General features: G+C 41.4%; 1 protein-coding gene across 2 annotated transcripts in view; it reads right to left on the reverse strand.

Annotated features, from left to right (window-relative positions):
- CUL3 (cullin 3) overlaps nt 1–15,979 on the reverse strand; it is a 62,344-nt gene extending 46,365 nt beyond the window's left edge. For both annotated transcript variants that reach the window (XM_086618366.1, XM_086618365.1), the window contains exon 1: nt 15,887–15,979. In XM_086618366.1, coding sequence (XP_086474492.1) covers nt 15,887–15,952 — 66 coding nt within the window. In that variant the 5' untranslated portion in view covers nt 15,953–15,979. The remainder of the gene's footprint in view (nt 1–15,886) is intronic.
- Between the last annotated feature and the right edge of the window lie 1,053 nt (nt 15,980–17,032).

Consider the following 17,032-nt stretch of genomic DNA (forward strand, 5'->3'; position numbering starts at 1 on the left):
TGGAAAGTCCAGTGAAGGGCCACTAAAATAACTGTTTGAAGCACCTCTCATATGAGGAAAGGCTGACACATTCAGGTCTGTTTAGCTTAGAGAAGCCTCAGGGGGATCAAACCAATGCATAGAAATACCTAAAGGGAGGGTATACAGAAAAGGGAGCCAGGCTCTTTTCAGTGGTGCCCAGTGACAGGACCAGTGCCAATGGGTACAAACTGAAACACAGAAAATTCCCTCTGAACATCAGGAAAACTTTTTTTACTGTGAGGGTGACCAAGCACTGGCACAGGTTGCCCAGAGAGGTTGTGGAGTCTCCATCCTTGGAGATACTCAACATCCATCTGCATACAATCCTGAGCAACTGGCTCTAGGTGACCCTGCCTGAGCAGAGGCATTGGCCCAAATGACCTCCAGAGGCATCTTCCAACCTCAACCATTCTGTGATTTGATGATACGCACTACAGCTGCACACTGAGGAAGCCAGAAAACCAGGGCTCCCTAAGTGTGACCTACTACTACTGCCAGTATCAGTCTTTCAGCTGACACGCACTGCAGGATAACAAAGGTGAGCAACAAACTGCTTGTGGTCAACAGTGGAAGCAGGCATTTGTTCCCTAGCTTATACAAACTACAAAGAACAACATGTAAACTCCCACATTCATGCAGAACAAACCGATCTACTGCTGGAAATCCAGATTACTTTGTATAAAAATAAATGCTTTGGGGCGTAATTTTCATTCTACGCAATTAAGCTTTTACAACGCTGTTTTCTCTGAACAGAACTTCATTTCATACTCTTGACAGTTGGTCATTTTGCCCTTAACACTACAGAATTTGCTCCTCGTACTTAGAAAACCATGCTTGAAGTGCTGCAAATTGTAAGGAAAGGCAGTTACAGGAGTAAACTGTTAAGAACCTGCTCAATTCTTCATAGAATCATAGAATCGTTAGGGCTGGAAGGGACCTTCAAAGGTCATCTAGTCCAACCCCCCTGCAAGGAACAGGGATATCTCCAACTAGATCAGGTTGCTCAGGGCCTCATCCAACCGGGCCTTGAACGTCTCCAGGGATGGAGCATCCACCACCTCTCTGGGCAACCTGTTCCAGTGTTCTACAACTCTCATGGTAAAAAATTTTTTCTTAATATCCAACCTGAATCTACCTCCCTCTATTTTAAAACCATTACCCCTTGTCCTATCACAACTGGCCCTCCTGAACAGCCTCTCCCCATCTTTCTTGTAGGCCCCCTTGAGGTACTGGAAGACCGCTATAAGGTCACCCCGGAGCCTCCTCTTCTCCAGGCTGAACAGCCCCAACTCTTTCAGCCTGTCCTCATAGGAAAGGTGCTCCAGCCCTCTTATCATCTTTGTGGCCCTCCTCTGGACCCTCTCCAACTGGTCCATGTCCTTCTTATGTTGGGGACTCCAGAACTGGACGCAATACTCCAAGTGAGGTCTCACGAGGGCAGAGTAGAGGGGGAGAATCACCTCCCTTGACCTGCTGGCCACGCTCCTCTTGATGCAGCCCAGGACACGGTTTACACCAGCTTACTCTTACTGGAAGTAGTTACTTAGTCTTCTTAAAAAAGAGGTGGTTAAGAAAGAAGTAAAACATCCTACAGAATCTCGGTAGGAGTATCCACAGAGGTTTACCAACCAGCAGAACCAGGAGGCACATGAACTAGTACTCACAATACTAGTGACTAGACACAGCTTCTCATCCTTCCTCCAGAAGTTGTTTCTAGCAAAGTTCTACAAAATTTTCACAAAGATCTCAGACCAAACAGGCCATTGTTAGTTCTCAGAAGTTTTAACAGACTGTAAACACACTTGCAGGATATTTTTACTTTAAAAAAAATTGAACATTACTACTCAATTTTTCTACAGACCAGCTTCAGAGTGTTTACCATGATTCTACACACTACCAGGTGAAACAGATCAATTTGCAAATCATTACTGCAAAGCAATATTTCTCAAAATTTTCAAAAAACACCAACCGTCACCTGCTTCATTCCTTTCCATGACACCCTTTAGGTCTAATACCCCAGAGCACCACAGCAAGAACCGATTGAAATTACAGAATACAAGTGTTTATGCTCTCTAGCTTGAAGGAAGTGAGTGGATACTAACAATTAAAGTTAGTTAGCAGCTCTGGGAGTAAACATTCACACCTAGTAATTGCAGCCTGTTCTCACTCCCCCATTTCCTATCCCTCAGCAGACAAGATGAGCAGGGGCTGACTGCTGCCATCTAAAATTGCCACCACAGGGGTCCTGACCCACAGCCCAAGAGGCAAGGGAGGCTATCAAAACTAACAGTCTTCACTCCCATTTCAAGACAGGGCATTAATTATAATGGTATTAAATAGTCTGTTACACAATAACTCAGCATCCTTAGGCTCGATCCTTCATTCTGGGTGAAGCTTGGCTGTGGTCATCCAGAAAATGGCAAGAGCAGCACGTTCCCTGCCTCAGAACCTAATCACTACTTGATTTTTTTATAAACCCTTCCAATATTGTTAATTTAAAAGACAAGAATTTACAATGACAGAGATATATGGCCTAGTGTTTACTCCAAGAATATCTCTGAAAAATGGCCTATTAAGATACGGAACTTCGTATTCTTCAGCTACAGAGCAGATAAAACATACTCCTATTAATGACAAATGGAGAGCTCAATATTCACCCTTCTCTGAATTTTCAAGTTTTCATCATTGTCTGGCAATGAGCATATCTGGAAGAGGATACATTGGCTACACCTCATTGCCTAAGAAATATCAGTATGTCAAAAAGCAAACAACTCCATAACACACACTCAAATAAAAACAACTGATCTCTGAACAACCAAAACCAGCAGATACAAAATTCCTCAATTGTGTTATCTGAATAGGTTGACTGTTACACACCAGAAAACATGACTGGAAGCTAAGCGAGGGAGCACGAAGAAAGTAAGGGGCACCCTGACCTACTGCTCTTCTCCTTCATCTGGGCTGCTACTCCACTTTGGCCATCTGCTGAAAGAGTCAAAGGCAGGTCATAGCAATGTGCTACCAAAGCTGGTCTTAATAACTAGGCTTTTGCTACTAGGTGACCTATAACAACAACTAGAAATGACAATCCAGTATTATCCACATGCCTTAGGAGTGTCAGGAAATGCCTACTACGCCATTATACTCCCTCAGAGGGTGTGTGTGGTGGTGGTGAATCTATGCCTATAGTTTGCTTACGGCATCTGCCAGTTATCATTTACAACATTAAATACTGACACCATTTTTAGTATCTGTATTTTGCTCTTCACTCATTCCTTGACATTCAAGCCTTATCCTTGTTTGGGTGGGCAACCTCCACACTGAAGTTCTCCAGATTCCTCTCACAAGAAATATGCATGGTCTGCACTATGCTCCATTCCAGGCTCAGAAGATGAGCTGAGTAACCAGTGCTGAGAGTAATCACATAAAGGCCAAGAGAAGAATCAACTCTAGTCTGATCCCAAAAAAGGCTTGAGCCTCTCTAGAACAGGCAGGGCCCCATACAATACTCGGTCAGTAGCAGAAGTGCAGGAATTGCAACATCCACCGCTCCTTCCCAGCTCTGTAAGGCTTTACTCAGCAGAAGCAAGCAGAATGCACAAGTCAAAAAAAGGGAATCCTCTTTGTCAGCTGAAACACTCAAGAGCTGCAGGATTTTAGACAAAATCCTTTCCTCTCTACTTTGCTTAAACAGATTATGCAGCAATGAAAAGCTATTCTTCCAGCACGGAGCAGAATAGGTAAGTAGATTAAGAAGCGGCTGTTCCTTAAAAGATGGAGTCATACCTCCTGTGTAGTGATTGACAAATCTGGTCTGCCTCCAAGGCACTGGCTCAGAGCACTACTGGTCTCCTCACAAGTCCTGCTTTGGGGTGGGGCTTGAAGAGGAAGGGGTTTGGTTCATTGGTTTTGGTAAGCTTTACAGAAAACTGTAATATTCTCCAAGAACTTCCTTTTCTAGTAAACTTAAAGTCCAGGAAGAAAAGATTTGCTCCTCCTCTCAAAAGGTAACTTACATTTGTCTGCATTATAGGTAGACCTGACAGAAGCTTCACCACACAGCAATTTAACACTCTATATGAAAAGTTTAAAACAAGTCTTTAATAGAAGATGTCATAACGCAGCAAGAGTTTTGACATGTCTAGGAGACTGAACACATTTAAATAAAGATCAGAGACTCATTTCTCTTTCATATTTTAGGAACTGATTCAGAAGAATGAGACTAATCCTGAACAGCCAACATACCTCAGTTATTCTAGACTTCAACTTTTATTTAATACAATTTCTTCCCCTTTCTCAAAATTGCCCTCCTCAATTTCAGTCTTGCAAATCTGTGGTACATAATATCCTGGAGGAAAGGGCAAAAAATGAGGAAAACCAACCCTGCCCGAACACCTGTTTCGTCTGAACTGTGACTATGAACTACATAAATTCGAGCAGCCATCAGTCACCGAATAAAAACAAGGCAAAAGATAATCTAAAACTTTGTTTTGTTTCTTTACAAAACGCAAAAATAATGGAGGCAATCTGGAGAGGCAGACAACTAAATATAAACTGAAACACAAAATTACACAGTGCTGATTCTGTGAACGTAGACATCTTTCCATTTACAGACCTTCGCACACTTTCCCTACAATAACTCATACTAAGTGTTTGTAACTACTAATGGACAACGATAAGAATGCATCTTATACACAACGACTAAGGCCAACAGTCCTTCATAAAATGGTTTCACAGCACATCCCAACTGTGAAAGACAACATATTTAGTCAGCAGTAGACAGCAGAAGCATAGTATTTTAACAGCACCTATTTCATTCAAAACAAGCTCCATGTGTATTCACTACTCTCAAATACCATTGAGACTCTCCGATTTGCCGATTCTTTCAATTTTTCTATTAGAGATGCAGACTCTTGCACGATACGTTTAAGTACACAGACAAGACCTACCTATATTTTTCCTTTCCTGCAGGTCCATTAAAGGTAGTCCACAAACTATGTTTATTGTCTAAAAATCAACTTAAGGGTTCGATTTGCAATTTATGATGCTCAACTTACAAAATGCACCTTCAGGCACTTTAATACAGATAAAACCAGAACTCTTATTGATACAGACAAAAACATAATATTACTTGTCTGAGTGGGTTAATGAAAACCAAATGATAGCTCATCAGCCTCATTTTTCATTCACTTACTGGTATACATCGATTCACATAGACCAGTCTTTAAAGTCCTGTATGAAAACTATGTAAGTAAGTTAAGTAACAACATAGGATAATCAGAGGCAGTAAATACTATATCCAAGATCACTCTTACAAAGTTTAACACCGCCTCGTATACATTCATCTGTCTTACTATGTATTTTCCACAAGACCCAAACCCCTTGAAATACACAAATGCTTTAGTCTGCAAGGACTGAAGGATGTTGTCCTCCAGCAGGGTTGGATACTGCGGAAAACCAAAGAAAGCAGATCAAAATTAACTTATTTTCAACATAAACTGCCAAAGATGCTACTAATTACACTACAGACTTTATCCTAGAATAACATGCTTTGCACAAAGAGGATAGCAGAATGGTATTTAATTTAAAATATAGAAATCCAAGTTTTTAAGTTATTTCCCCCCCCCCCCCTCAGCATCTGCAGTCAAATATAAATGCCTTTTCAAATACCAAAAGGCATTATCTGTAAGTGAGTAAATCTCCCCCTGCCATGGCACAAGCTTCTGCCCACCTACCATCTGGTTATGAAACTTGTTTTTTAAAAAAGTTGTATTTAAAAGATAACAATTCAGTGGTCTTGTTCAAGCTTCTAGGAGAACTGAATTGGTAAGAGGGTAAATATAGGAAGTTCTCATTCAAAAGATAGTTGTCACTACTATAGAAGAAGTGCTTATACAGTCAAAATAGCGACACTGCCTGTATAATTACCCAAGGTTCTTTTCAAAACACTCAATGACATTTCTACAGCACAAATTACTACAGTGCCTGGAAATGGAGGAGGATTATAAAACACCTATAATGAAACTACTTATTTCCTAAGAACACTTCAACCTAACAATAGTAAGGAAGAATTGTCTGTACTTCTGAAACTTAATTTAAATCTTACTAATTTGGAAACTGTTAGAGCTGAAGTCTAGGTCTGAGTTTACACTTCAAAAGGTTTGATCTTCCATGTTTAACTATGCAAGGTCAGAAGCTTTTCAGACATGAAATAAATTTTTAGCTTATTTCAGTAGCTGTATTGATTATTTAAGGTGCAAGTAACACTGGGTGGTGGTGGGGGAGTATAGCAGCTCAGGATTGTGTAACTAAAAAAAAATATTCCATTCTGAATGAAACAGAGGAATAAATATAAAGCTTTGGCACGAAAAAATCTGCCTACTTCCTCTCTCCTGCCCAAAAGAATAAAATTTAATACCAATATTTTGAAGACTAATAAGAAGCTCAGAGCCCTTTTAACTCACTTCAGATGCAGCAATCCTAAAACAAGTTTCCTCAAATTAAAGTTATTGAAAAAAAAAATCTGAAAGGCTTGTGTAACAGCAGGAAACATGTTCCTGAAAGAAATACAATACCTTCAAGGTTTCTATCTTAAACAAGTTGGTGTTAAAAGAAAATATTTGAACCTAATTAGACAGCAGAAATGGAATGAAGAAGAGTTGAATTTCTGGGAGCGAATCATCCTTCTCATGTGCCTGCAGGATCCTGGAGGTCTAGAAGGTGTGAGGAGAAGTGCAGAACTACCTGTCTCGACAGCTCAGCTGTGTGTCTGTAGCTGCCAAACAGGCTCTTGTCAAAGATGAAACAGACAGTGGAAACAGTGGCACAAAACCTAGGTATCTAACCTATCTATAGGTTAGACATCAGGAAGAATTTCTTTACAGAGAGGGTTGTGAAATATTGGAACAGGCTGCCTAGGGAGGTGGTGGAGTCCCCATCCCTGGAGGTGTTTAAAAACCGTGTAGATTTGGTGTTCAGCAACATAGTTTAGGGACCCTGACAGTGCAGGGTGAATGGCTGGACTCGATCTTGAAGGTCTCTTCCAACCAGACGATTCTATGAAAATTTTATAAACTACTGGGCATGCCTTCCACCATTTACAAACAAGAGCCAGATCCTAAACACTTCATTCAAGTCATTTAGTATACCACTCTGCAATAAAATCTTAGAACAGCCAAGGACGTGCTTTTCAAAATCCAAAGACTATGCGACTACAAGCAAACTACCACAAAGTAAGTTCAACCGCAAACTTCCTCAAAGGAGCTCACTTGGGATAACTGGCCATTCTTCCACTGGAATTACTTCCAATTTACTAAAGACTTAAGAGCAGAACGGAAAGTTGTTCACTCACCTATAACCTAAGTAAACTAAGGTTTACTATCAAAGATAAGAAATTGTTGGAACTCTCAAATTTCAATGGGATTCAGGTCCCTGACTCTCTTCGTCTCCTTTCAAAACCCAGATGCAGGACTGCAACATTCCAGGTCACGTGCAGTAGGTTAAAATTGCCACAATGGATGACGGGTCACTGTGCACAGCCGCAGCACTATTACACCCCGATCTGCTACTCACATCACTCCTAACTCTAAACCAACAGAAATATTTCTTTTTTTTTAACCTAAGTCAAAACAGTTTAAAAACTTGATTCAGTACGTCATCATGCTTCTATTAGGTTTAAGACCATCATCCCAACACTAAAAAGTACAAATAAATACCATTAATTTAATAAGAGAGAAACTCACGAGTTTTTTTAGCAAATCTTTTGTATTAATGACTTGTGTAATATTAACATTACAATGACTTTAAAGTGTAACAGAGATGCTGCGTACCTCACTCCCAGTTAAGAACTGCCAGGGGAAAGAGCAATATTGTTCTGCACATCCGTACCTTCTGCAGAAGGCACCGAGTCTCCTCAGAGGTATCATCTCTCCAAGTGAAAAAATCCATTAGTTCATTAACTTCTCAGCCTCGATGACCTGGATTCAGAAAGCTTCCCTGAGCCACAAATGGCCCATTCCCTGCCCACTCAACTTTAACGCAAATCCCACAAGAATTATTTCTGTGTTTTTTTTTCTTTTCAATTAACCTACAAGTAGTTGAATATTTTACAATTGTTCAAAAATCAACACTATTTAAAGAGGAAATCTGTGAAATACACACCAATTTATACAAATTGTAGACACGTTTCCTGAAGCCATTTCAAAACAAGGAACACAATGAAAGATTCGAAGGAGATGAAGGAAGAAAGGGGGTGAGGGGAGCAGAGGGGTCTTTAGAGGCTTGATGACAGCTCCTCCTCCATAATGGTAACAGCATAACAATTTGAGAACTTTTATAGTAAATAAAAGAACATTTTATGGTAGACAGGGGCCAAGAGAGGATCATTTTTTTTCCTCAGCTTACTTTGGGGAGGGGAAGGAAGATACACTTAATAAATCACTTATACGTTTACAGATAATACCACTACAAGCTGACAATAGCCTTTCTCTGGACGATTTCTGCACCATATAGTGCACACACCATAATCAGATGCACAAATCAGCAGTGCCTGGAAGAACAAGACTAACACTGAAATGAGTGCAACAGAAAAACAAATCCAGAGCTACAAATGGAAATTACATCCACATATATAATATGAAAAATAAACAGGTCCCCTCAGATGCTACCAACATTTTAAAAACAAAAGTAGTGTGAAAGTAGAAAGAAAGTATTTATTTCAATAAAGATCCTTCACATATAAAATGTAACAGACACGCACAGCCTGTGCTGAGACTACATAGTGTAAGAAATGAATGTTATAAATTTTTTATTACATAAGCTAGTCCAATTTTGTATCATTCACATGTATAATTTAAATTGTCTTTATTTATGTTTATTCTCATTAGTATTAAGCTAAAAATTGTCATTTCCACAAATTCACCTCATCCATAACCATAAACAAATAAAGCAAGTTATCTGTGTACATTTTGCACACTATTAGACTTTATTTAAACTACAAGCAAGACCTTTCAGCCCTCAAACACTAATTTTACGCACAACCAACTAAAGAGTCTAGGCAACTCCACAGTAAGCACCATCCAAATGTAAATATTTATTACGGTTTTGCCTTCCTTGTTGAACTCAGGTATTAAACATACTTTTTTTCCTTCCCTAAAATGCCTATGTTAAAAATGCTGATATAGAAGTTCTTTTGTTAAGTCATCTAACAGCATCTACTTCTGTTGATATACCAGTACTTGCACCTTCATAAAAGAACCATTAGTGATTTACAAATTCTACTGGCTTTAACTGAACTTCAGAAAAATAAAATAATCATATGATAAAAAGTATGCTGGGCTGTGCTATAGTTTTCTACTACAGTATTTCCTACTCCGTGCTTCCACGAAAACTGGCTCAGAAAGACAAATGAGCTCACTACTTCAAGAGTTATTTTTCCACATGTACAGCTACTAGAAAACAAAGATAACATCCAGTGATCATACGCACAAGGTCAAGAACCTATTTTGGACTGTAACAGAATCTCTGTGCATTTTATGAATGGAATCAATCAATCCATCTTAAGAAAATCTGTCCCAGTCTACCACAAAATGTTTTCACCACATGCAGAGAGATTATCAGACACTGCAGATCACAGTGATGAAAATTTAAAAGCACCTGCACTAAGACTACCTGTCCTACAAATCAAAGACTTCAGAATACATATTTGAAATTCTGAGAAATGTTGCCACTTATACCATGTACACCTGCACAGAAGAGATTAAAAAAAGACACATTTTGAAAAATTGTAACAATTTGTCTTGAAAAAGCCTCTATTTTTGTTACGCACTGTTACTATAACTCTTTATGTAGAATATCTGAAACTCTTGATCAGTTTTATAGCAACTCTCATAACGCTCTTTCACCTAACACTACAAGGGAAAAACAGTAATTCCTGTTTAATAATGCACTACTATACAACACAAGAATGAGGGGGTGGAGAAACCTACCAAGCCAGCTGAAAAAAAAAAATCAGATTGAATTAGCCAGTATAAAAATCTTAACTGAATGCTAGAGGTGTTACTTTATACTCTTGCATGAAAATCAAGCAAATTTCAAATACGGGCAAGATCCGTAAACACCAGTATTTTTTCCAATGCCATGCAGAGACACGTACTCAAAACTCAGACCAATTGAAATGATGACTGCTCACGACTTAAGACTCAACTAACAAGGAAAAACAAGAAAATTCGCAGCTGAACCCCAAACACCTACAGAACTCGGGAGCTCTAATGAGATTAGGTCAGACCACAACAAAGATAATATGTATAGTGTGTTTAAAAAACCCAAACAAAAGACTACCTACAACTACTCAAAGACTACCCTGAAATTAGTGTTATCATCTCTTAAAAGTTCTAAATGTAGTATGAGGGCATTCAGACTGTTCACAGCATTCCATTAAAAAAAAATTAAGATCTGTGAAAACTGGAAAGTCTTTTTAAGATTAACTGTCCAGCAAACAGCAAGTATTATTGTATTTTTCTGTAGTTTACACCAAAATAATACCTTTTCCTTTTGAATAAGATTAACAGTGTTTTAGTTTTTGGTCTGTTTTATTTCTAGGTTTTAAACCTAAAATTTTAGTTGTGAACATTAATTTATTACTACTGTATACGCTATATGGGTTAATAACTAAGATGCACTTGTAAGTATGTTTGAGAATATAAAGCAATCAAGATTCACAAAGCCAACCATGGAAGCCATTAAGTTAACTAAGTGGTCTTACAGCACTCAATGGGTTTATGTTATTTTAATCAGAGCTGGAAAAGTCTGCAGTAAACCATCCTCCAATTTCATCCTCATCCCATTCTCCATGCCTCTCCATTCACTCACCAATAGAGCACACAGGCTCTAAAGGGTTATAAGCCAAAGCAGAAATATACGTATTGCTTATATAATCTGAACATTTAAAAATTTAACTGCAGTTCAACGGGTCTTCTGCAGTCTCTCTCTGCTATAAGATGCTTGAGTAAGACATAAAATTTACATCAACTTCTTGAATTGACATATCTACACATTACAGGTTGAAGCATAAATTTAACCCACCTTATCTCAACTCGCATCATCAATTCCTCAAGATTCAAAACAAACCACAGAAGCAGTCAGCATTCCCTGGGAAAAAAACAGCATGCCTTTCGCCTAGACAAAGCCTAAAACAAGTGGCTGTTAGATCTGAAGAGAAAGGAGCAGTGGCAAAGAAAATATAAGCCTTAATAACTTTCTTGTGGAAGAGTCGAAGCCATTTACTTCTATGTTCACAGAACTGTCTCTGAGGAAGAAGGAACATCAATTGATAAACGGTGCTGGAAGAAACAAAAGGCTGTCTTGCCTTTTTGCACAAGACCGGATGAAATCAGAATTTTCTTGGGCACGAGTATGTCAAATAAAATGAATCAGTGAAGCTTTTGTATAGAGAGATATATACATACACAAATATACTTGAAAGAGTCAGTCTATCGCAAGCGCATGTGTAGGATCTCTCTAAATGCCTTCTGGAATTCATAACGTGACCACATAATAGTGATCCAGCAGAACAGTTCTGAGAACTGGCAGAACACTATTTTGTAGCCTTGCTCTAGAGAGGAAAGATAGCTCTGCAGGAAATGAAAATGATTAAAAGCACTAAAAAACCCACTCTGACTACAAAGATCAAACCCAATAACCTACATCAGGCCATGCTGGTTTTCAGAAAGATCTGTCCGACCAATTTTATGGTGACAACTGACATACTGCATTGAGAGAAGAATGAGTTCTTGCAAAAAAGTTCATCCAACACAGCTTAACGTCACTTGTATAAATTTCAAAAATGAATTCCCGAAATTCTGAATTCTCACATAGTGTTTATTTCTGTAAGAAACGTGCATTTTTTACTTGGTAAAACTTTTCCATCAAAACACATTTCGGGCTACTATTTTCCACTAGCTAAACAATCACAGTAAAACAGCTCTAATACACTTGCAGGAAACATAACTTCTACATACTAGATCTCCATTATAGACATGACATCTCTCCAAAAGTTTTAAGTGCAAATCTAGCATTCTTTGGCACCCCTTTTCACAGATCAACTAAATCACCTTAAAATTAGATTTGCTGCAAGCCTGTTTGAGAGCTTTTAAAGTATTCCCTTAGCCAGCAATAACGGCCTCACTGAGTTAAGCAACGAGAGCCAATTTGAGACTCTGAGTACTTTAAACTAAACCAGGGAAGGGAAGAAAACAACCCCCAGCACTTCTCCGAAACAGGTGCAATTAATTCATGTTTTGTAGGAGTATCAAACCTGCATTTTTGCATAATGCACATACTGTGTACGCAGCAAAAAATACTACTGCACTCCTCCAAATAATGAAAAAAAGGTCAACTTACAAACTATACCCTACTTCTATCACTGACAATTACTCGACATTTCAGAAATTATTTTGTTATTTCTACTCTCCAGCCACACCATATTCCTATTTGTTGCAATGCGTATGAATTTGAAACAAGGAAGTTTAAAAGAAACTACACTCACTCAAAAGCCCCCTTACACTATTCCATCTCTCGCTTTAATGCTACTCTGAATGCTATCTGGATAGACCTTAGACAAACACAGAACAGCCACAGAGTATGAAGATTTTGAAAGTACCGTAAGCAGTTACTGAAAGTAACACAATGCAAGTCTTCTGCAGTGGTACATAAGGTTACTTAACTGCACAAGCTTAACCTCGTCAGTTTGCTGTACTGAATATACAGCAAACTTTCCTAAGAATTTATTTCTATTTTTCTTTCTAGACTTAAAAAAAGCCCAAGTCTGAAGTCTCAAAAAAGAATGTATCCTTATCTGGACTACCTCTGATGCAAAGATTATAATCATCTTTAAGTCAAGCTCAACAAGAGAACACAATAAACTTTTTATTAGTTAGTTTTTAAATGAGGAAAAGAACTGCTTTTTTTCCTATTGTGAACAGAAAAATTGGTTAAATGTACAGAAAACTATTTTCCTCAACTATTTTTGATTATTCTATAACCCACCTCGGCAAAACAGTACTCTAAGTCATTGCCCTTGAGCTAAGAAAAAGCACATCAGAGCAATACCAGGAGCTAGCAAATATTAATGGACGCTTGGGATGACAGTTAATCTGCCACCAATTACAAGAAGTAATAAAGAAGGAATCTAGAATTAAACTAATTCCAAAACATTAAGATCTCTAGGTATAACATTGGTGGTTTGCATATGTTTTTGGTCAATTCCTACTTCATTTCTAATACGTTATTAACAGAAAAGTCTATTATAGAGTATTAATATTTTGCAAACTACTATTTCTCCTTTCCTTCAGCTACTGTAAAGTACAGCAATAACAGAAATATCAAAAATGTTACGAAAAATAGAAAATATTAAAGAGACAGAACCTACATGGAGGGTGTTGCCATAACATTGCCATGTTCCAAAAACCTTACCTCTCCAACTTGTCTACTTCTCATTTAATACAACAGTAAATAGCTACCTCCACGCAAGAAGTGAACTAACCTACAACAGGTAGACCTGCCGAGGGAAGATGATCAACAAGACGAATTGAAGTAGCCTATAATGTCATCTCTGGAAGCACTCTTAATTCAGAACTGAAGAGCAGAACCACCAAATTTGAGATAAAAGAGTGAAGATCCATAGCTGAAGTACAAATAGTACACTTTCTAAATATAGACTCTATCCTCCACACAAATGCAACCTCACTGACATGAATAATCCCACTGCAGTTACTGGCACTCTTTGAAGGACCACAGCTATACAACCACTTATACCTCCACAAAATTTGCATTATGATTTTTATGAACTTGAAGTTTACATGAACTATGGCTCTTGCCTTCTGCAATTATGGAAGAGAAACTCCTTCAAATCTCTCAGCCAAGTACATGCTTCTTTTCTATATATGCTTTATCAACAGAATTGTCAACAAATTGTCTTAGAAAAGAAAAATATACTGAAGGGAACACCTGAAAAATTGCTGTCAATAGATGTCACCAAACATTTAAGATCTGTAGACCCTGGTGTCGATTTACTTATTGAATTATTTCAGGGAGAAGATAATTTAAAAAAAAATAATAATTTAACCTAGACATTCTTTAAGCAACAGAAAAGACAGACAATGCTAGTAAAAAGTTTCTGAAGAAAAAACCTGATGACAAGGTTTAACTTTGCTTGTACAGAGCCTCTATATCTTCACCTCCAAAACTAATTTCATACGCTCATTTACAAAAGTGGTGACAAAAGTAAAACACCAACTAAGAAGTTTATCCTATTGTTAAGTCTGCCTCTGTTGTCTGACCCATATCTACATATTCACAATTGGAATACATGAATCTGTTCATCAAATTAAAGGACTGCTGTATTTTTGGTGTAGTTTGTTATAAAACATACATATTGTTTTTGTCATGGTTTATTTTTGTACAGGTTTTCCTACTATTTGTTAGTAAAGCCCTGGCCATGTTGTGTAAGTCTTTTTCTTTATTCTTATAATCCAACACGTGCTAACAAAACACAGAAAAGGCTGTTTAAAGAACTAAATGCAATCTGGAGATCAAAAATCTTTCATCAGCTACAATTCATAATTTCATAGCTCATTTTTTTCTTTTGATTTTTACCACTAAATGCAACTGTCAATTAAAAATAGAGGAAAGAGTAAGTCGAAACCAGTGTAAATCAGACTGCTACGATTAAGCCAGCCACTGAAAATATAAAGAATTCTCTAATTTCATCAGCAAGAGTTTTGACGAAGGAAATATATTGATATTTTCCTTGCCAGTGAAATAACACAAACAGGTATGTCCAGTTTCTCTATAAAGGCAAGGTGTGCTAGTTCTACGCTACTGCCTACCGGGATCAGACGTAGCATCAAAAAGTTAACGCTAAACCTTAAAAGCGAGTTACTCAACTAAGTATCTTCTTTTTAACATTTACACCGATAAACACGTACACACTTCCTGGCCACCCTCTGCCAGACTGCAGCTTTCTGTTTCTCTCGTTCCTCAAAGCCATTAATAGTACTGTAGTTGTTATTCTGTTGTAAGCTGTAATTGAACCAACTGTCAAAACACAGCAAGCTTTATGGCAGTATAAATTAATAATCTGGCTCGTTCCCCTCTGTAACTCAAAGGGATGGCATGCTCATGGCTCTGTGGCACATGCATGAAAGTTACCTATGCCTAGATGTTTACAGTAACATCTTCTGAACAGCTGACATTGTGCCACCTAAATCTTATAATCATATGACTTACAGTCTCTTTTACGGGGCGGAGAGTGAAATAAATTCACCAAGAGGAAACTCTCCAGAAGACATAAATAAACACCCCCCACCCCCCCCCTTCCGGGGTTAACTAATTTTGCTGATGTAGGCGTATAACCCTCGACTCCTTCTTTGAGGCCTTTTTCTTGAAAACAAAGAAACCAGCCCCCCCCCCCCCCATGCCGTACGTGTATTTTCATAATTGATTTGGTCGACTGATGAGGAAGACGATACTCGCGGGGACTAGTCCTGCGCCTGCCACTCGCCGTGCGGCAGGCAACTCCACTCCCCCGAGATGCGGCTCCCGCACGTTCCCCCCACCCGCCCGCCACTCGCACGGGGGGTGCTCGAGGCCGCCGGCCGGCTGACAGCTCACCCCGCGCCGCTCGCACCCGCGGCCCCCTCCGAGGCCGGAGGTCGCCTCTGCCCGGGCCCGGGCCCGGCCCGGCTCGCCGTCCCGCGGCCTCGGGCACACGGCGCGGCTGACAAGGCGGCGAGGCCGCGGGGCCTGCGGGCAGGCGGAGGCCGGGGCCTGGCGCAGCCGCTCGTCCCGGCCTAGGCCCGGTACTCACAGGGAACGCTCGGATCCGCATCTTGGTGTCCTTCCGGCTGCCCGTCCCCTTGCTCAGGTTCGACATCTTCGGGCCCGGCGGCGGCGGCGCCTCCCGTCCGGAGGGGCGCCGGGAGACGCGCGGCGGGGCGGCGGACCCCGGGAGCGGGGCCGGGGGCCGGGCGGGAGAGGCCGCTGTCGACCTTCACTCTGGGCTGCGGCCCCCGGGGTGCGCAGCGGGCGGGAGGGCCGGGCTGAGCCGGGCCGGACCGAGGAGGGGGGAGCGGCGGGGGAGGCGGCGGCGCAGGCCCCTCGCTCCAGCGGCGGCGCTTCCTTCACCCTCCTCCTCCGCCGCGATGGCGGACAAACATCACTCAGTGCGCAGGGCCAAGCGCCCCCCCCCTTCCTCTCTCGTCCCTTCCCACCACCCAGCCAGCGAGAGACAGATACGGCCGCCGCGGCGGCGGGCGGGGGCGGCGGCGGCAGCGGGAGGGCCGCGGGGCGGAGCGCCGCGCCGCCTGCGGGGCCGAGGGGGTGTGCCCCGCCGCTCTCGCGAGACTGCCGCCGCTCTCGCGAGACGGCCGGGCGGCTCCGCTCCGGCGGGCGGGGCCCGGCGGCTCCCAGCTGTCACCGTCGCGGCGGGCGGAGAGGGGAGGGCGGGGAAGGCGCGCGGGAGGAGAGGACGCTGCTGATTGGCGGAGAGCGGGAGGCGGGGCGGGCCGAGGGCGGGCGGCGCGTCCAGCCAGGGGCGCGGGTGGGCGGCGCTGCGGGCATGGCCGCGGGGCGCGGTGTGGCGGCATGGTCGGCTGCGTTTGGCGGTTTTTTGGCGGAGTTTCCCGCACCGTCGGTGTCCCGCTGCTCGGGCTTGTGGCAGATGTTTCTTTAGGGTGAAAGTGCCGGTTTTGGCACCCGTGCAGGGGAGCGCGATTGGGCCTTGGAGCATTACGTGTGGCTCGAGCGCTGCTGCAGCCCCGCCGGCCTGCGGGACATGGGGCCTGAGCCCTGTCCCCAGACGGTTGGCACCTACCCCGTGTTTTGGCTGCCTGGTGTTAACCTTGCTATGCACAGCTAAAACAGGGAAGGCAGCGTGTTCCTTTTCCTATTCCTTACCCTTTGAAGTCTCCCGGATGTCAGTTCTGCCCCTGTGAATCATGTCACCGGTAGGCGT

This window comes from Tauraco erythrolophus, chromosome 11, assembly GCF_009769465.1.
Source record: "Tauraco erythrolophus isolate bTauEry1 chromosome 11, bTauEry1.pri, whole genome shotgun sequence".
In the NCBI taxonomy this organism is placed as follows: Eukaryota; Metazoa; Chordata; class Aves; order Musophagiformes; family Musophagidae; genus Tauraco; species Tauraco erythrolophus.